Raw genomic sequence first — 20,664 nt, 5'->3', positions numbered from 1 at the left:
CCACAACACAGTCTTTAAAATGTAAATGTTTAACTTGAGTTGCCCTCCTCCTTGACAGGGGAGGACTCCCTTCAGAGTCAGGATCTCTGGGAGCTGAGTGTTTCTTTCCGTCCTTCCCTGAGGAGACAGAAGGAATCTCAGAAGCTGGTGTAAGAAAGGGGGTTTGGGGAGGGTAGGAACCTGATTTGCTAAATTCCTTAGTTGATCCTATTTAGACCAAATTCAGGTTGTTCTCTGCCGATACGGGAAGGTCCTAATTTACACAGCAAAAATCTGTTATGTGTGTTTAATGAAATTATATTTTAATGCTTGAAGAGATCACATTAAAAAAAACATTTCATGGGGTAAGTTAACTTTCTGCAAAGTAAAGAAACATCTCAGAATAAGTTTATAAATTTGAATGTTTGTCTATTAGGATTGCTTACTAGTACAGTGAGGCTCAAATGTTGCTTTAGTTTCTTGATTCTCTCATTTTGTTTTAAAACTTTCTTTATTTGGGATAATTAACATTCATGCTGACTATTCTAAGTGTAGGTTTCTTTTATTTAACTAATGAGGAGCTGTCTTAGGTGGTCCCAAAACAATTTTTTCCCCAAAATATATTTTTATTGATTTCAGAGAGGAAGGGAGAGGGAGAGAGAGATAGAAGCATCAGTGATGAGAGAGAATCATTGATCCGCTGCCTCCTGCACGCCCCTCACTGGGGATCGAGCCTACAACCCAGGCATATACCCTGACCAGAATCGAACCATAACCTCCTGGTTTATAAGTTGATGCTCAACCACTGAGCCACACCAACCAGGACAAAAACAATGTTTGTGTTACAATATAGTCAGGAACTTCAAAGCCTGTTAATCTTTGTTTTCTCAGCAATATGCTGGGATGTGGATCCTTCCCAGCCCTCTGCCTCCCTTTCTGTTTTCTTCTTATCCGGCACAGGTCAGTGGGGCCTCTCCCAGGTTAACAGGAGCAGTTGCCCTCTGACTCCTTACAGGACCTAATTGGGACCTGGGTGAACCACTGATTCATTTCAATTCCTCCTGGCCTTTATTTCTCTTCTCCTATCTTCTTACCCCTTCCTTGCCTATTCACAATAGGAAACAGAAGTCTGTATTTCATTGTTTATTATATTAAAATTATGTTTCCAATCTTCCCAATTTTCAGTTCTTAAAGAAATCATCTAAACCTCTAAAGATTTTTGGTTTTGTTTTTTCTGTGGGTAACTGGCCTTAAAAATTCTCCCTAGTCCCACATTACAGACTGGCTAATCTTTCAGCCTTGGCCCTGAATTTGTTTTGCAGTTGAGGAGAACAGGAGGTGGAGAAAACAAGTGGAAGAGAAGCCGTTGCTTTGTCCACAATGAAGACTGGCATAGAGAACCCAGGGCTGGAGCTCACGGTAACCCACCAGTTTACTAGTAGTTCATGCAGAGCTTTCAGGTCTGCTGTGTAGCCTCCTGTAGGGTCTTTGGCTGCTCACAATCCCCATCACCCCTGGCAGGGCCCTATGACTGACCCAGCTGTACCTGTGCTTACAGGAAGAAGGATTAAATCCTGAGGGACCCAGGAGGACTGAAGAGCAAGGACAAAGCCTCCCAGATGGGCTGGGGCCTTCCACTCACCGCAGGTACGTGTGTTCTGGAATTGGTTTAGTTAAGGCCTAAGGAGCTAGGGTGGGTTCATTGTGGCCACTGGACTCAGGAAGCTCATGGTCGTATTGTAGCGATAAGACTCACAGCCACCTGATGTTACATAGGCACAACTATTTGTATCTAAACCTGTGTGATATATAATTGGAGTTGGTTGGACTGACAACAAAAATAACAACAATGAGAATAGTAACAGCTAACATTTTTTGAGTACTCAGTATTGTGCAGAATGCTTTATGTAATTAATTTAATTTTTACAACAACAGGTGGATACTAATTTTAATTCCCTTTTTTTATCAATTAGAAAATTGAGGCTTAGAAATTAACTCACCCATATCATTGAAAGAAAAAACAAACAAACAAACAAACAAACAAACAAAACCTCTTCTGGAATACTCAAATTTGGGGATAGGGAGAAAGAAAAATCAGAAAGAAAAAAAAGGCAGAGAAGGACCACCATGAGGGACAACAGTGAAAGTAAAAATGTAGAGCCTTGAAAGTCAAAAGGGAAGGAAGTATCAAGAATGAAGGCACAGTTCACAATTTTGTCTGAACAGACAGGGGTCAGGGAAGTAGGAGTGAGAAAAATCTTTGAATTTGCTCATGGATTTGGTCCCAGAAGTAATGTCTAAGAAAGTTGTTTGGATAAAGTGGGTCAGTTGGAAGCCATGTTGCATGGTGTGGAAAAGGATCTGGATATTTATAAAAAAGTGCAGAAGTCAGATGTTGAGAAGCTTAGGAGAGGCTGTTGAATAGTTTCTAAAGGTAATAATCCCAAATACAGAATTATTTTTGTTTGTTTTCTTTTCTTTATTTTTAAGAATTAACTTAGTGACTTCACAGAGAAAACAAGCTTAAAATTTTTGCCCTAACCAGTTTGGCTCAGTGGGTAGAGCATCCACCTGCGGACTCAAGGGCCCAGGTTCGATTCTGATCAAGGGCATGTATCTTGGTTGCGGGCACATTCCCAGTGGGGAGTGTGCAGGAGGCAGCCGATCGATGTTTCTAACTCTCTATCCCTCTCCCTTCCTCTCTGTAAAAAAATCAATAAAATATATTTTAAAAAAAAAATTTTAAATTCTATTTTCTTCTGAAAGTCACTTTTGTATACAAATTGATATGTATCAACATGGACATGGCTGGTCCAAGTGCAATGGTACCTACAATTAATTGATCACAGCCAGTTACAGATTTTGTCCTGCCCACTGTGGCTCATCCCATGCACCGAAAGGTTGCCAGTTCCATTCCTATCAGGGCGCATGCCCTGGTTTCGGGCTAGTTTCCTGGTAGGGGGCATGCCACATGTTTCACTGTCATAGCAATGTTTCTCTCTCTCTCTCTCTCTCTCTCTCTCTCTCTCTCTCTCTCTCTCTCTCTCTTTCCCTTCCTCTCTCTCTAAAACTCAATTTAAAAAACACGGATATGTGGGAATAGATTAGGAAAGATAAATCCCAGATATACTTTTAGAATAGAATTGACAAGTTTCAGTGATTAAAGGTCAACCATTTTCAGGACACACACTCAGACCCATCTTTAATCCTCTCTTACTTCTGTTCTTGGTTCCTCAGGAAATCCTTAATCTGATCTTGCAATGTAAACTGATTTTAGCTTCTCTTTCTTTCCATTACTCTTTCTGAGTTTAGCTATATATAAATATATACAGGGTGTCCCAAAAAATGTATACACACATTTTGAATAATTATAAAGGCAGCATTTATTAAAATACATTTTACTTTCAAAAGTGAATTATTAGCTGTTAAAGGATATATACATTTTTTAGAGATACCCTATATATTCATATTGCATCATTATCCATTCACCCATTGATGGGCTGAAATAAACATGGGAGCACATACATCTCTCTAATATTTTGTTTTCATTTCCTGTGGGTCCTATGGCTATATACCCAGAAGTGAAATTACTGAATAATATGGTAGATCTATTTTCAATTTTTTGAAGAACCTCCATATTATTTTCCATCGTGATTGAACCAATTTACATCCTCACCAACAGTGTACAAGGGTTTCCTTTTCTCCACATCCTTGCCAACACTAGTTATATATCTTGTCTTTTTGACGACAGCCATTCTAACAGGTGTGAGGTTATAGCTCATTGTGGTTTTTATTTGCATTTCTCTGATGATTACTGATGTTGAGCTTCTTTTCATTGTTGACCAATTGGATATCTTCTTTGGAAAAATGTCTATTCAGTTCCTCTCTCCATTTTTAAATTGGATTGTTTGTTTTTTTGTTATTGAGTTGTATGAGTTCTTCATATATTTGGGATATTAATCTCTCATGCAATATATGATTTGCAGAATGTTCTCTCATTCTGTAGGCTGCTTTTTTTCATTCTGCTTCTTTTGCTATGCAGAAGCTTTTAAGTTTTATGTAGTTCCACTTGTTTATTTATTGCTTTCGTTTTTTGTGCTTTTGGTGTCATATCCAGAAAATTATCACCAAGATTAATGTTAAGGAGCTTCTTCACCTACATTTTCTTCTAAGAGTTTTATGGAATCAGGTCTTATGTTTAAATCTTTGATCCATTTAGACTTAATTTTTGTGAGTAGTATAAGATAGGAGGTCAATTTCATTATTGTGCATGTGTTTATCTAGTTTTCTCAACATTATTTGTTGAAGAGACTATTTTTTCCCCATTGGGTGTTCTTGGCTCCCTTGTTGAATATTAGTTGACTGTATATGTGGTAATTTAATTCTGAGCACTCTATTCTGTTCTATTGGTCTATGTGTTTTGACATACTAGAGGCCCAGTGCACAAATTTGTGCATGGGTGGGGTCCCTCGGCCTAGCCAGAGATCAGGGCCAGCCAGGGGTGGAGTGGGGAGGGACCCCGAGAGGTTGGCCGGCCATGGAAGGTTGACTATGGGAGTGCACTGACCACCAGGGGGAAGCTCCTGCATTGAATGCCTGCCCCCTGGTGGTCAGTGGCCGTTATAGCTACTGGCCAGTCATCCAGTTGTAATGGTCGCTCAGGCTTTTATATATATAGTTCATACTGTTTTTATTATTATAGCTTTGTATTATAGTTTGAAATAAAAAATTATATCTTCAGCTTTGTTTTGTTTCTTCACAACTGCTTTGGCTATTTGGGGTCTTTTGTGGTGTCATACAAATATTAGGATGGTTTATTCTATTTCTGTGAACAATGCCATTGGTATTTTGATGGGGATTGTGTTCAATCCATAGATGGGCTTTGGGTAGTATGCACATTTAAACAATATTAATTCTTCTGACTCATAAACATGAGATGTCTTTCTATTTTATTTTTAATGCCTTTCCTCTTGTTATCCCCTTTCTTCTTTTTATGTCTTTCTTTAGGTTGGTTTAATATTTTAAATGATTCCATTTTATCTCCTTTGTTGGTTTATTAGCTACAACTCTTTTTTTGTTATATTAGTGCTTGCTTTAGTGTTTATAACATACTTTCAACTTACAAGTATACCTTCAAGTGATATTATATCCTTTCATGTAAGGTATAAGAACCATATAATAGTATACTTCTGTATCTCTCCTTCCAGTTTTTATACTACTATTGTTTGTTTACACATCTTACTTCTACATGTTATAAACTCCATACTACTATTTTTGTTTAAATACTAAATTATCTTATATGCTCCAACTTAAATGTACCTCCACCTGCATGAATCCTTCTCTTTTTCCCTCCTTTATCAGAAGGCCTGCTCTCCCTAAGTCTGAAGCCAGCTTCATTATCACCCTTCTCTATCCCCTTCTGCAGAGCCCTCTTTCCCTTACATCTTCAGTTATTCCTTCTCTGTTAGACCCTTCCTTAATCTGTAAGTGTACTCAAGGTTTTTTCTTCTTATAATAAGCAAATAAACAACTCAATCTTACCTCAACCTTATATCTTTTCCCCTTCGTGGCCAAGTTTCTTGGAAAAGTGGGATTTATTTGCAACATCATTTTATCACCTGTCCATTCACTTCTCAGTCCCATGTAACGTAGTTTTCACTACCATTGGTCAGCTGAAATTCTCTTACTCAGATGATCAATAAAAGCCTGCTTATCAAGTTCAATGTACATACACTTTCATTGGAAATCTCTGCAGCATGCCCTTTCTGACCCTTTCCTTCCTTGTAACTAATGTTTTGATTTCAGTGACACTACACCCTCCTCATTCTCCTACCTCTCTGGATATTCTTTATTTTAGTTTTCCAGGGTCTGTCACTTGTCTTCTCTTCTCACTCCTATATATAGTGTCTTGATTCATAAAACCACATCTGAAGTCTGTTCCTTTGGTCTAAGCTTCATCCCTATATATCTGACCACTTGCCAAGCATCTAAACACTTAGATGTCACATATATACTTCAAATCAAACATTGCAACCAAACTCCTATCAGCATAGGTTTGAGGCTTCCATACTACTTCAGGTCCCAGATTGGGCTCTAGGCACACAAAGATGAATAAACTCACATTTCCTCCTCATGTCTGGTTCTCCTTAGGTCTGTTCCTCCTCCGATATTCTCTGTTTTGGTGAATGACTAAGGCATGCATGGCAGGAACCTCATTATCATCCCAGTTTTCCTCCACTTGATATTAATCCTCTCTCCTAAACATCTGTGCCATTCACCCCTCATATCAATCTCCCCCTGCACCCTCAGTTACTTCCTTTATGGCCCCAGTCTATCTCTCGCCCCACTGCCAGCAGAGTGATCTTTCTAAAACACACATCTGCTCACATTATTACCTTGCGTACATCCTACAGTGGCTTTCCATTTTCTACAAGATAATACCTGAATTCCTAACCATGGTATATACCAGGAATCTCCATGACCTGGCTTCTGTCCTTTTACCAGCATGCTTCTCACCATCCATCTACATCCTCCCTGCTTCCCAGCAACTGAAAATCATACTATTCTTTCAAAATGCTAGGCTCACTCAAGTATGCTTTTCCTCTTCTGGAGACTCCCCAACCTTCTCTTCTAACTGCCTGCAACATACCCACTGAGCAGACTTCTTCCCCTTCCTTTCCTATCAGCTCACGTCTCCCCTCCTTTGTGAAAGCTTCTTCAGCAATCACAGGCATGGTTACCTGCTTCTTCTCTTCTGCTCTCTTAGCAATCATACATTTTGAATTCTGGGATGATCCCTCTGAAATTCTAGTCTTACATCTCCAAGTAGAAGCCACATGGAGTAATGGAAAGATCTGGATTTTTAAATCCCAACTCTGCCACCTACTGGCAGGCTCAGTTCCCTTGCTCATACACCTAACTAACCTTGTGGTTGGGGGGAGGATGATTGGTGAGGTCTGGTAAAAGGGGCTTAGTAAACAGTATCTGGTTTTTCTTTTCTTTACAGGCAAACCTAAAATAAAAAAAAAGTAGTCCATATATGCTCACACTCACTCAATCCCCTGCAATTCCGCTTTCACCCAGTTACTCTCCTGTAAACAGCTCTCTCCCACAGAACCAGTCACCTCTTCACTGTCGAATCTAGCATCTTCTTCTCATTTGCTATGCTGCTTGATTTTATCATCCTTGAATATCATTGACCTCTCCTCCTGCCTAAAGATCATTTCTCTTTTTCACTTTTTCTCTTAGCTCTCAAACTGCTCCTACTATGTCTGCTGTGTCTTCTGGCTGCCCTATCAAAGCGACTGTTCTGACTTCCTGGGAGGATGGTGGTAAGCCTGGTAGGGATGGGTGGGGATGGCAAGATAGGTAGGTGGGTGTGAGCTGTACAAGTTACCAGGAGGGAGTTTGGGAAGGGTGCCTGCAGCCTATGTTACATGCCAGTGCAATTCCCAAGTGAAGAATTTTAGGCAGCCCTTCCTTGCTGGGAGCTTCTCCTCACTCCCCTTTATTTTGTTTCTCATTAGGGCCTGAACCTGATATCAATAGCTGAATGAGCCAGATCTCCTTTGCTTTAAATTCCTATTGAAATCTTTTTAAAAAGGTGTAAATAAGGGCAAACTGTATTAGCACAGGAAGTCCATGATGGGCATTAACCATAAACTAGAAACCAGGAGAAACTTCTGCTAACAACAGAACTAAAGGGCCTGGCTCAAAAGGCCATTGAAGGTAGTCATGACTCCCTAATGAGAGGGGACACTTTACCTGGGAAGATTTCCCTGTTTGTCAGAACCACTGCTACCTCTAACTTGGAGAGAACAGAGTTCTGGAAGGAAGGAGAGGATGGGTTGAAGGGCTAGTTAGAAATCCCATCACATAGGTCCTTCCTGTCTTAGTGTGAAGATCTGATGTTTTCTGTTATCTGAAATGGCCACAGCAAGCAGAGATTTGGATACAGGGGGAGGAAGAGTTCTCTCCAAGACAATACATCCATCACAGCTCAGCAACTAAGCACCTGGATGCATTCTGGTTTAGGTTCCCTTTTCACTCTACCTGGGCGGATGGGTCTCAGAACTGGTAATCCCCAGGTGCACAGAGTCTGCTTCCCATGTAAGTTTTCTGGCTTCCCTCTGACAGACCTTTCTCTTGCTCTCCTGGGTTTTCCAACTCCTACTAGTATTTGGATTTCCACTTTGGCTTATTGATAAGCTTTTTGTTTCTCAGACTCAGTCACCCTTGGACACTTTGATAACTTCTCAAACCCTGTACACCACCACCCAGCTCTCCTTGCCCATCCAGTTTGAAACTAGTTGTGTACATAATTTTGAATCTGGCAAAGCGGTACAAGTACAGTACCCACTGACTAATTCTTTTCATATCATCATTAAATAAATCCCTTAAGCCTTTGAAAAGATTCTGATCACTTCTGCCTGGAAGCCCTCACTCTTTACTCAGACCATCATTTGGTTCTGGGTTGGCTCATTTCCTTTCTTTTTAGTTCTTCAAGCTAGAGCAGCAGGTTCACCCAGGACCACAATGTCAATAGTCACTGGAGATGGATTTTCAGAAAGCTGTCCTAAGCTTTCTCCTCTAATCCTATACTAATAAAAGAGAAACATGGTAATTGGCGTTCGACCGATACCTTTTTCATTGGCTAATCAGTGAGATATGCAAATTAACTGTCAGCCAAGATGGCGGCTGGCAGCCAGGCAGCTGAGAATAGGAGGCTTGGTTGCCCCAGCGATGGAGAAAGTCAAGGATCCCCGCAGCTGCGGGGCTCTGAGCTCCTGAAGCAACAACTCCAAAAGATACAATGTTTCAATTATAGAAGCTAAAAGATGGCGGTTAATTTGCATACTCAGGCTCCAAGCAGAGCGAAGCCAAAGAGCCCTGAAGCGGCAGGGCAGAGAGGCCTCAGGGCCTGGGATCAGCAGAGTCGAGAGGCCTCCCGGCCCCGAGATCAGCGGAGGCCAGAGTCGGCCCAGCCCCGCAATCAGGGAGGCGAGAGTCGGCCCAGCCCCGCGATCAGCAGAGCCTAGAGGCCCCCCAGCCCCGGTTATCATCCGAGCCGAGAGGCCTCCCAGCCCCGTGATCAGCGGAGTCGGAGGCCCCGCGATCAGCGGAGCCAAGAGGCCTCCCAGGCCTGCAATCAGCGGAGTCGGAGGCCCCGCGATCAGCGGAGCCAAGAGGCCTCCCAGCCCAGGTGATCAGCGGAGCCGAGAGGCCTCTCAGCCCAGGTGATCAGCGGAGTCGAGAGGCCTCCCAGCCCAGGTGATCAGCGGAGCCGAGAGGCCTCCCAGCCCCGGTGATCAGCGGAGCCCAGAGGCCTCCCGGACTCATGATCAGCAGAGCCGAGAGGCCTCCCAGCCAGGTTATCAGCAGCCGAGAGTCCTCCTGGCTAGAGATCAGCGGAGCCGAGAGGCCTCCAGGCCCCAGTTATCAGCGGAGCCGAGAGGCCTACAGGCCATGGTTATCAGCAGCCGAGAGGCCTCCAGGCCAGGGATCAGGGGAGCCGAGAGGCGTCCTGGCCCTGGGATCAGCAGAGCAGCGAGGCCTCCCAGCACCGGGATCAGTGTGACAGGGTGCGGAGCCCCAACCCTCTGATCGGCCCTGCTCTGTGTGTGACAGGGTACAGAGCCCCAACCCCCCTGATGGGCCCTGCTCTGTGCATGACAGGAGTGGCGCTGCAACCTCCCTATGGACCCTGCCTTGAGTGTGACAGGGGGCGGTGCCCCAACCCCCCAATCGGCCCTACCCTGAGCGTGACTGAGGGTGGCATCGCAACCTCCCAATCCGCCCTGCTCTGTGCATGACAGGGGGCGGTGCCCCAACTCCCCAATTGGCCCTGCTCTGAGCCCGACCAGGGGCTGCACCTAGGGATTGGGCCTGCCCTCTGCCACCCGGGAGCAGGCCTAAGCCAGCAGGTCATTATCTCCTGATGGGTCCCAGACTGTGAGAGGGCACAGGCCAGGCTGAGGGACCTCCTCTCCCAACCCCGAGTGCACAAATTTTTGTGCACCGGGCCTCTAGTTGAGAAATAATAGTACCCAGACCCTAGGAGTTTCCATAATTCTGTTTCCCTTAATTAGGAGAGTTTCCTCATGTTGTGGATAGGATCTCTGAGAAAATGCATGCACACTCTCTTTTTTTCCTTTTTAAAATATATTTTATTGATTTTTTTTACAGAGAGGAAGAGAGAGGGATAGAGAGTTAGAAACATCGATGAGAGAGAAACATCGACCAGCTGCCTCCTGCACACCTCCCACTGGGGATGTGCCCGCAACCAAGGCACATGCCCCTGACCGGAATCGAACCCGGGACCCCTGAGTCCGCAGGCCAATGCTCCATCCACTGAGCCAAACCAGTTAGGGCGATGCACACTCTTACTGCTAGGCCTGACCTGTAGTGTCCTCTAATGTTATGTCCAGCTAGCATGGCCTATCATCCTTACCCTACTCTTTCTTGCTCTGTCACTTGAGCCTGCAGGCAGTAAGCATATAAGTGAGAGGGTTGTTATTAGTCCATATCTGGAAAGCCTCCCATGTACATACCGGGAGAACTTAACGGTGGGCACATGCTTCAAACAAGTTATGGGCAAGGTGTGGAATTTCAGCATCTATCAGATAGATTACTTCTAAAATGAGCTTCCTGATATAACATAACACTAACCCTCAAACTCTACCATTATGTGAAGTAAAGAGCTTGGTAGTATTAGCAAGATCCTGGGCCAAGCAGGACGCCAGGATCATGAACACCTGCTCACATGCTTCTGTGCACTGCTTCTCAATTGGTTCCTCTTTTCAGTTGGATGCCCCTCATGGCTTTCCTTTCTATTTTTTGTTTTAATTTTTTAAACCAGAGATCCAGTTCCAACTTATTATTCTAGAATCAGGTTGTTAATGGGTTTTGCAGAAATGAGTGTTCTTTTTTTAAAAAATATATATATTTTATTGATTTTTTACAGAGAGGAAGGGAGATAGATAGATAGTTAGAAACATCGATGAGAGGAACATCGATCAGCTGCCTCCTGCACACCCCCTACTGGGGATGTGCCCGCAACCAAGGTACATGCCCTTGACCGGAATCGAACCTGGGACCTTTCAGTCCGCAGGCTGACGCTCTATCCACTGAGCCAAACCGGTTAGAGCGAAATGAGTGTTCTTTAATTGATTTCTGGTAGTACCCATTGAACTTTAGTTCCCAGGAAATGGTCAAGTCTGATTACAAGGTGATGGCAAAAACCTTTTCCAGGCATGTGACTTATATTCACTCTTGGACTAGTGCAGTGGTTCTCAACCTGTGGGTCGCGACCCCTCTGGCAGTCGAACGACCCTTTCACAGGGGTCGCCTAAGACCATCCTGCATATCAGATATTTACATTAAGATTCATAACAGTAGCAACATTACAGTTATGAAGTAGCAATGAAAATAATTTTATGGTTGGGTCACAACATGAGGAACTGTATTTAAAGGGCCAGAAGGTTGAGAACCACTGGACTAGTGGATGCCCACTCTTATTTTGCAGTGACCTTGCTGATCTGGCATTTGACTGGGTATAATTTTATATCAGCTTTACCTAGTGTATCAGTTTGAGTACCAACAGGAAACAAATGGAATACTTAAGTTAGGATAATTAGAAAAGGGTTTCTGTACAAAGAGACCATTACAAAGATGTGTATAAGATGTAGTGGAACCACAAGGAAGGACAGTGCAAGAACCTGAGGCCAGCAACAGTAAACCGTTACTATTCTAGGCCCGAAGGGACAAGATGTAAGAGGACCCAAAAGAGTCAGATAAAGATCTCAGTATGCTGACCTCAGTCTTTTCTTACACTCTGATCCCCTTCTGGGTTCCCCTGGTAGAACCCAACTAGATAAGCCAGAGGGCATGGGAGCCTATAGGTGTAGTCCACAGGGTAAGACTCCCTGGGCACAAAGCAAGGTGGAGAGTGGATCTAGAGGAGCACATCAAATATACCTGGCACATAGGGGAAGACTAGTGTTAAAAATAAATTCTTTCCTTGATGTGTTTTGTGAATGACATCCCAAGGATAATGATGTGCTTTGGGTATCTGACACCTTTCTAAGCAATACTTTTTACTCATTACATTCTTTATTAAGCCTGGAAAGGTAGCAGAGTTAACTCAATTGCTGGAAACCTAACACTTAGGAAGAGCCCAGCACATAGAAAGGCCTATGTAAATGTTAAATCAAATTTGAATAGTCCTCCCTGTTGGGCATCTTCTCTCAGGCCCTGCCCACCCAGGGGTTATTGGTGTTTTCCTGCCAGTCTGTCAATGCACATCTGATTGGCTGTTCAGAGTTATGGGTTTGTGTGGTTTTTAGAAAGGAATGGTCAAAGCTGCCACTCAGATGAAAAGGCCCTTTTCTGAATCTGGAAACAGCAATGCTTGGTCCCCAGGGAACAGGAAAGGAATAGGTCCCAGGAGTCTCTCCCTGATGTGAGTTTCTATCTCTGTGGTAGGAGATTACTGAGATATTGCCAGTCTGGATTGGGTAGGGTTATTCTGACCTACTGCCCATTGCGATGTGGCCTTTGGGGCATTGCCGGGACTCTACCTAATGTCTCCCTGGCTGAATAATTTCCTCATGGAGAAGAGAAAATTCTTCCTCGGGCCAGGTCATCTAAGGTCTGGAATTGACACAAATGGGATGGAGTAACTTTTGTATCTTAATTTTTGGGTTTTCACCAGGGGGAGACTACTACAACCTTTCACCAGGGCAAGAAGTTTCTGCAAAAGACATGCCAGCCTGTTCAAGAAGATCCTGCTGGGCCTGTTCTGTTCGGGTGAGGTGTTGAGAATTCCTGTAAGCGAGAGACACGTCATTTTAGGAATGTGACCTTGTGTCAAGATGATTCTAAATGAGATACAACTTTATTCACAAATTGACCTTTTTTTATTTGATATATAGATCTGAATTATTTATAAGTAAATAATCTGAACTATATTTATTGAGTTGCACTTCTAGGAATAAGTAAAATCTGAGCATAAACTATTTTTCAAAATTATTTGATAGACTTAAATATTTCAGAGAATCTGGGCTTGTGTCTGTTTTAGTGTCTTGATTCAATGTAGGACATGGTCTTTATAGTCTTTACAAGAGAAACCTGTAGTATACATTACTTATTTGCTAGTAAGATCAATGATATAAAATATTTTTTAATATATTTTATTGATTTTTTTACAGAGTGGAAGGGAGAAGGATAGAGAGTTAGAAATATCAATGAGAGAGAAACATCAATCAGCTGCCTCCTACATAACCCCAACTGGGGATGTGCCCGCAACCAAGGTACATGCCCTTGACTGGAATCAAACCTGGGACCCTTCAGTTCGCAGGCCAACTCTCTATCCACTGAGCCAAGCCAGTTAGGGCTAAAACACTTTTTAAAACAGCAAACCTCTATTTGATATATATTGTCAGTGATGTATGGGATTTTGATGTCAATATTAGAGGCAGCTGGGATGATGAGAACAAAAATTATATTTGGGGGTCAGTCAAGGAGCTATGGGATGAGGACTGTATAGTAAGTCCTCACTTAACATTGTCAATGGGTTCTGTCACTTGAAGTGGAGTGATGTATAATGAACCAATTTTACTAGAGGCTAATTGATATAAACAAGAATTAAGTTCCTATGGCATCTTATCAATGTTATAATAAAACACATATTTCAAGGACCTGATATTCTTCCTAGTGTTTATATGATTTTGCTCAAGAGGAAAGGTTAAAAGCTTTAGAAAAGATGACTTTTGGAGTGCTTTAATGGTGGATACTGATCAAATGCACTCCAAATTTACTCTGAAAAAGGATATCAGAGTAAATTCAAGGGAGTTACTTAAAGATAAGTGAAAACATGCAGTATTCAAACTAAGCTGGACTCTCCCTGGGTATCCTCAAGAAGAAACCAGCCATCTTTCCTGGCCTTGAGAACGGCAGCTCGGTCTGAGGCTGGGGGGCAACATCGCTGGAGGGTTTTTCTTGCTTTAAGTCCCATACATTCGTGACTAGAGCTTCCTTTGCCCCTGGGGAGCTCTGACTTGTTGATCCTTACTCTGCCCCTTCTCCTTTTAGCTTATGCTGCCTACTTCCTGGCAGCCTGCATCTTGGATTTCCAGAGGGCACTGGCCTTGTTCGTCCTCACGTGCTTGGTGCTCTTGGTCCTGGTTCACCGCGCTCTGAAAAGTGTGTTTGGTAAAACATTAACAAGCTGTCTGAAGCCCTTTGAAAACTCCTGTCTGAAGCTTTGGATGAAACGGTGAGTTAAGAATCTCAATATTCCTGGTTGCTCAAACTTGTCCCCCTTTCTTCTTGGACATTTCCTGAGCTGTCTCTCAGACCCTCACCTATACTTTTCAAAATCAATGCTCAGAGAGCAAATAACAACAGGCCTCTGAGCACTGGACTTCCATCCAGTTTCTTGTAGCCTCGTGTATCAACATTTCTAGGGGGACATGAAGGGTTAAGTTTCAGAGAAGCGTTTCCATCTGTTTATTGTCAGGGTTTATGACAGAAATAAGGAAAACCATACTTTTCTGCAACGTAGTAATCAAAACAAAGAGGCTTACAGCTGCATTAAACTATCAAATTGATTTGATGGTCATACTGGTATGTCTCCCTTAATTCCCTGATACTTTTTTCTTCTAGTCCCCTAGATTTCTGGCACCCCACCGGTGTCTTTTACAGTTCCTTAGAGCTTAACCGGCAAACTTACCACTCAATAAATACTGAACTGGATTTTATAGCAGCCACAGCTCATCTAACTGACTATATAGAATGTGCATGTTCTTTGAACACAGACCTGGAGTGACAAAATAACTTTTAGACTCCCTATAGAGTTCCTGTTTTCTGCCTATTCTCTAATGGACGCACAGAGAATAGGTGTTAAGAATGTTTGCAACAGCAATTATTTGGAGAAACCTAAATTTTGGATCATTGATTTATTTGACACTGAGGAGACAAAGCTAAAATGACACTATTCATTAGCAGGATAGATTCTAGAACCCAGATTTTATTCACTTTAAGTGAGAAGAGTTCACAGTAAGAACAGCTCCACAATTCAACCCTGCCTTGGAATGCATTTTGTTATCCTTGTTGTTGTTCCTGAGGCATCTCAATGGACAAAGTACTCTTTTTGTTTTGCTTTCTTTTCATATGTGCCCCCTGCCCCCTTCTAATTCGTTTCCCTTGAGCTGAAATGATTCCAACACTCAGACGTGAGGAAACCAGTCTGTGCATTGATTGATCCAGCATGTTTGGTACATCAAGGGGCCATAAGACCATAGGGGTTGGTTGGTGGCTTAGCCTTTACTCTGGCCCTCGGAGTGGTTGGAGATTGCCTGAAGATTCATGGGGAGGACCATGCATACTTTTCTTTCTATTAAAAACACTGTGGTTTTTCATTAGTACAAGCGTAAAGGACGAGTCTTCATCTTACATCTTCCTGATATGGAAGCTTGAGGAAAGGAACTCATGTGATTGGCATCCTCAGGTTGGACTCTTTCAGCTTCATTCTAGGAGTACAAGGAACGGAGAGGGAGCTGCTAGCTAGGAAACTGCTGCATGAATGATTCTCAAGAGATGTCTCTGTGTCTAATCTATTGAGTTATTTCATTCACCTTGGGGTGAACTTCTGTTTTTTAGAGGTAAGGTTAATTATTTGTTATTCATTCACTGAGTTGATGACATGGTATTGGCATTCTCTCTTCAGGGTGTTCGCTGGAGTCGCCTTGGTTGGCCTCATCCTGTGGCTAGCTCTAGACACAGCCCAAAGGCCAGAGCAGCTGATGTCCTTTGCAGGAATCTGCATGTTCATCCTCATCCTCTTTGCCTGCTCCAAACACCACAGTGCAGTGAGTTTGGGGTATGCAGGGTGGGCCAAGGACTGTGTGTTACTGATTACAAAGTGCATGTGTCAAGTATTGATTACAAAGGCACAGAACTAAGCTCTTTAGAATCTCTGGAATTTGCTTTTTTAATGACTTTGCTCCTAAGAAAAGTTTTCAAGTTCTCAGAGGCTGTAGACCACTTATTTTCAAATGGTAGATTATAATCCATTGATGAGCCTTGATATCAAATTAGTGGATCTAGGCCAGTGTTAAAGAAAGAACAAAAAAAAAAAAAGGAAAAAAGAAAAGAAAGAAAAGGAAGAAAATAGAATACAATAAAGAATCGGCTTGCATTGCACATAGGAATATTAAAGTATTGGTTATGATGCTTTTATTTGTATACTAGAGGCCTGGTGCACAAAATTCATGCATTCGGGGAGGTCCCTCAGCCTGGCCTGTGCTCTCAGTCAGACATCTTTAGTGCTGCTGCGCTCGCCAGCCTTGAGTCCGGCTTGTGGCTGAGCGGCCTTCCCCCTGTAGGAGCACACTGGCCACTTGAGGGCAGCTCCTGAGTTGAGCATCTGCCCCTGGTGGTCAGTGCGCATCATAGCGACCAGTCGTTCTGCCGTTCAGTCTATTTGCATATTAGCCTTTTATTATATAGGATATGTCTGTATGCATGTGTGTCATCTAACATGTAGACACAGTTTTAAAAACCATATGAACATATGTGGCTCTTTAAATATTACCCCACTCTGTTTCCCTCTGCTCCCTACTCGATCTTACCCCAGATTTCCTGTTAACATCCTTGGTTGGTTACATCCAGAGTACCATGAATCCATGTTTAAAATTCCAACCAGGTAATGGACAAGTAGGGTTTAGAACTCACATTGGAATAACATGAGTTCTTATTGGTCCCAGGTGTCCTGGAGGACGGTGCTTTGGGGCCTGGGTCTTCAATTTGTTTTTGGGATCTTGGTCATCAGAACTGATCCTGGATTTAATGCCTTTCAATGGCTGGGAGACCAGATTCAGGTATGAGAAATTGAATGTGAGGGCTCTGCTCTTTCAGAACCCAAGAGAAAGGAGATTTGGGGGAGGGGACGGGGGCAGGCAGAGATTGGACTATGTCTTGTTAATGAGGGTGGTGGGAGATCTGGTGGGAAAGGAAAGAGTATACTAGAGTACAACTAGTCATATGAATAAAGAGAACTGAATTGCAGAGTTCTATGTCATTCAGTGAGTAGCCCATGGAGATATGGCCTATCCCCATGTTGTCAAAGGGAGACTAACTTCAGTAACAGTCCATTTACGGCCTACATGAGCACATTCGTACGGTAGTCCCCCTTACCTGTGAGAGATACACTCAGTCACAGAAGTAGGACCTAATCATGCCTGAGTCTGATCAGATGTTCCTCTGTGTCCTACCTGGCTTCACTTTTGTTCACTCTCTCTCTTTCTCTTTTCTTTCAGATTTTCTTGAACTACACAGTGGCTGGCTCCAGTTTTGTCTTTGGGGATACGCTGGTCAAGAATGTCTTTGCTTTTCAGGTCATTATCTGTTTTGTAGGCAGGGTTGAGGGTCTGTGGGGAGAGGTGTAAAGCAGAGGATAAAAATGTGTGCCCAAGAGATCAGCCAGTCTACATACCAATTTGACCCCAAGAAGAGGATCAGACCTCATCAGCAGAAGGAACAGCATCAATCTCCCGCCCTTTGATTGTCACCATACTGAAACTGGAATAAAATAGGAGTGGGGGAGGGAGGCTCCTTGTGGCTTGGTACTAATGGGATAATAGATATAATACATTTAAAATTTATTCCTAAACTAGCTTGTGTTAAAAAATATCCGCTGAGTGTCTATACTGTGTCAGCTACTCTTGGAAGGCTGAGAGTTAATTTAGAGGCCTAAAACACAGTCCATCTATGGCATACATGGGCACATTTGTACAGTAGTCCCTCTTACCTGTGAGGGATACATTCCAAGACTCTCCCCCTCCACCCTCCCCACCCAGTGGATGCCTGAAATCAGATATTACCAAACCCTATAAATATTGTTTTCCCCCTTATACAGACATACCTTTGATAAAGTTTAATTTATAAATTAGGCAATTTCACAGATAGAAGAGTCATTCTTACCATAGATCTTAGCAACCTCACCATATGATTTTTTTTCTTTTCTTATTGAGAACTTTTACTTTTTCTCTTAAAGGAAGCACTTTATGAATTACCAGCATCACTACTCTTGTGCTTTGGGGCCATTAAATAAAAGAAGGGTTACTTGAACACAAGCACTGAGATACTGTGATAGTGGATCTGATAACCTAGACAGCAACTAAGTGACTAATGGGCTGGCGGCTAGTGTAAACAACGTATACACTAGATAAAGGGATGGTTCATGTCCCAGTCGGGACAGATCAGGACAGTACGAGATTCTATCATGATACTCATAATGGCGCACAATTTAAAACCTATGAATTGTTTACTTCTTAAATTTTCCATAACATATTTTATGACCATGGTTGATGGTGGGTAACCACAGAAAGTGAAACCATGGATAAGGGGGGTCTATTGTAGTATCTCATTAGTTGCCCATCATTCTCATTACAGTCCTTACCGATCATCATTTACTTTGGATGTGTGATGTCCATTCTCTACTATCTGGGCCTTGTGCAGTGGATAATTCAGAAGGTGAGTCATTCTCCTACACCACTCAGGAGGGAGGCTTTCATCTTGTGATCTGTCAGGAAGCATGAACATGACACTTTGGAAAAATGCTCACATGTAGGATCTAGATGTTAGAACCAGTGTGAAAAGACAAACTCAAGCATGCCTGATGTCAGATGGTCAGGCCCAGGCTCTAGGTAGGCTGAGGAGCAGAGCAGGAAGAGAAAATGGGCTGGACTGCTATTTCATACTGAGTTTTCATCTACTAGTTCTGGAAGCCAAGAGTCCTGAGTCCTGGTCCAGGCTCTGTAATTTGCTTTGTGGCCTTGGGCTTGTCACTCCACTTCTCTAGGCTTTAGTTTCCTTACCGGTAAATGGAGAAGGGAATGGGGGTGGGGTTTGGGAGGAGTCCTGCTAGATACTCTCCAAGGCTTCCACTAATGTTAACGGTTTAGGTCTTTGTATCCCTTTAGGTTGCCTGGTTTTTACAAATTACCATGGGCACCACCGCCACAGAGACCCTAGCTGTGGCAGGAAACATCTTTGTGGGTATGGTAAGTACTCTGAGGCCTTCTGATAATTTTTTCCTGGGAAGACATGATGTGGCAGAAAACAGGTTGAGAAAAGTATGTGTTCCTTCTGAAAAGTCAAATAAATGAGATGTATGGGCAGTCAATCACTGATGAAAGAAAACTCAGAAGCTCAAAGGAAACTCGGCTACTGCTTTTACCCTTCATGTGTAATACAACTACTTACCTGGGTATACTTAGTTTGGACATCCTTAACCACTGATCCAACTTCTTACACAGGAATATAGGGAAACATCCTGGTCCAAATCTCACCGCCTTCAGTGTGCTCTATGGTTCTAGTTTCTCCCTGTGATCCATGTTTTCCAGGGTCTCTGAGGAGGCACTAATTTGCCTTGCTCAGAGCTAACACCAAGGCTCTTCCCCATAACACATTGTTTGATACATTTATATGGAATAGGTGCTCAATATATGCTATTGACTGATTAACTCAATGTTAGGGACAATGACAATGGCTTGTCAAATTGACAAGGAGTTAGTACTGAGGTCTTCCTCTCTCAAGGCCCTTGGCTGATTAACTGTTTCTGAAATGTTTTCAGAGAACTTCTGCATGCTTCCACCTTAGCACTGCACATTTTACTGAAATTATCCATAATTGGCTTAGTTTTCTGTTCTAGACTATAAGCTCCTATCAGTAGAAACTTTTCCTTATTTATATTAATATCCCTGGCATCTAGTATAGCACTAGACACATAATTGTCACTCATTAAATTATAAATAACATTATCTTAGGTTGATGCTAAATACAGTTTAGAATTGGGTCTTCATAATTTCATAACATTTTCACAAACATATATTTTTTATTTCATCAACAGTGGGCTTTAATAATATATTTGCAATTAATTTAACAAGTACTTTTTAAAAATATATATTTTATTGATTTTTTACAGAGAGGAAGGGAGAGGGATAGAGAGTTAGAAACATTGATGAGAGAAACATCAATTCAGCTGCCTCCTGCACACTCCCTACTGGGGATGTGCCTGCAACCAAAGTACATGCCCTTGACCAAATCGAACCTGGGACCCTTCAGTCTACAGGCCAATGCTCTATCCACTGAGCCAAAGTGGTTAGGGCTTAACAAGTGCTTTTAAAGCTACTAATATGTACTCAGGAAATACACTGTATTTCATAAGGTCACTCATTAGGTACATCAGGTCCTCAAATAATGTATGGACAAAAAATATTTCATTCAATTTTATTTCATTATAAAGTTGATGAGATGCCATAGGAACTTAACTCTTGTTTATATCAGTTAGTCTATGGTAAAACTGGGTTGATTATACAGTCACAGAACTTATCAACGTTAAGTGAGGATGTTCTGTAGTTGATTTTAGACATAGAGAAAAAAAATATACCATTCCCCCTTCCATAGCATTTTAGAATTTAAATAAATAAGACAAACATGTATGAAAATCGATGATAGCAATACCAGCCAGGACATGATTAGGTGCCAGAGAGAGTGAGGCAGATGCTGGGAGGGCCTACAAACAGAGCTCTGTCCTGGAAGGGCACTCACACTAGAGGGATGTGTCCCTGGGGCCAGGTGGGCACTGTGGGGTGGGGAGTCACATCCTCTTGAATCTGACTC

The 20,664-nt window shown here is 42.6% G+C and overlaps 1 protein-coding gene across 1 annotated transcript in view; it reads left to right on the top strand.

Moving 5' to 3' along the window:
• Nucleotides 1-51: 51 nt before the first annotated feature.
• The window catches only part of SLC28A2 (solute carrier family 28 member 2), a 31,552-nt gene continuing 10,939 nt past the window's right edge, over nucleotides 52-20,664 (top strand). The window contains exons 1-10 of the mRNA XM_059702445.1: nucleotides 52-149; nucleotides 1,302-1,398; nucleotides 1,538-1,626; nucleotides 12,692-12,786; nucleotides 14,071-14,254; nucleotides 15,707-15,848; nucleotides 16,746-16,859; nucleotides 17,298-17,375; nucleotides 18,433-18,513; nucleotides 18,963-19,043. Of these exons, the coding sequence (XP_059558428.1) occupies nucleotides 1,360-1,398; nucleotides 1,538-1,626; nucleotides 12,692-12,786; nucleotides 14,071-14,254; nucleotides 15,707-15,848; nucleotides 16,746-16,859; nucleotides 17,298-17,375; nucleotides 18,433-18,513; nucleotides 18,963-19,043 (903 nt within the window). The 5' untranslated portion in view covers nucleotides 52-149; nucleotides 1,302-1,359. The remainder of the gene's footprint in view (nucleotides 150-1,301; nucleotides 1,399-1,537; nucleotides 1,627-12,691; nucleotides 12,787-14,070; nucleotides 14,255-15,706; nucleotides 15,849-16,745; nucleotides 16,860-17,297; nucleotides 17,376-18,432; nucleotides 18,514-18,962; nucleotides 19,044-20,664) is intronic.

Source organism: Myotis daubentonii, chromosome 1, assembly GCF_963259705.1.
Source record: "Myotis daubentonii chromosome 1, mMyoDau2.1, whole genome shotgun sequence".
Taxonomy (NCBI): Eukaryota; Metazoa; Chordata; class Mammalia; order Chiroptera; family Vespertilionidae; genus Myotis; species Myotis daubentonii.
Note: the sequence above shows the minus strand (reverse complement) of the source record. Positions and strands in the feature narration are given on the sequence as shown.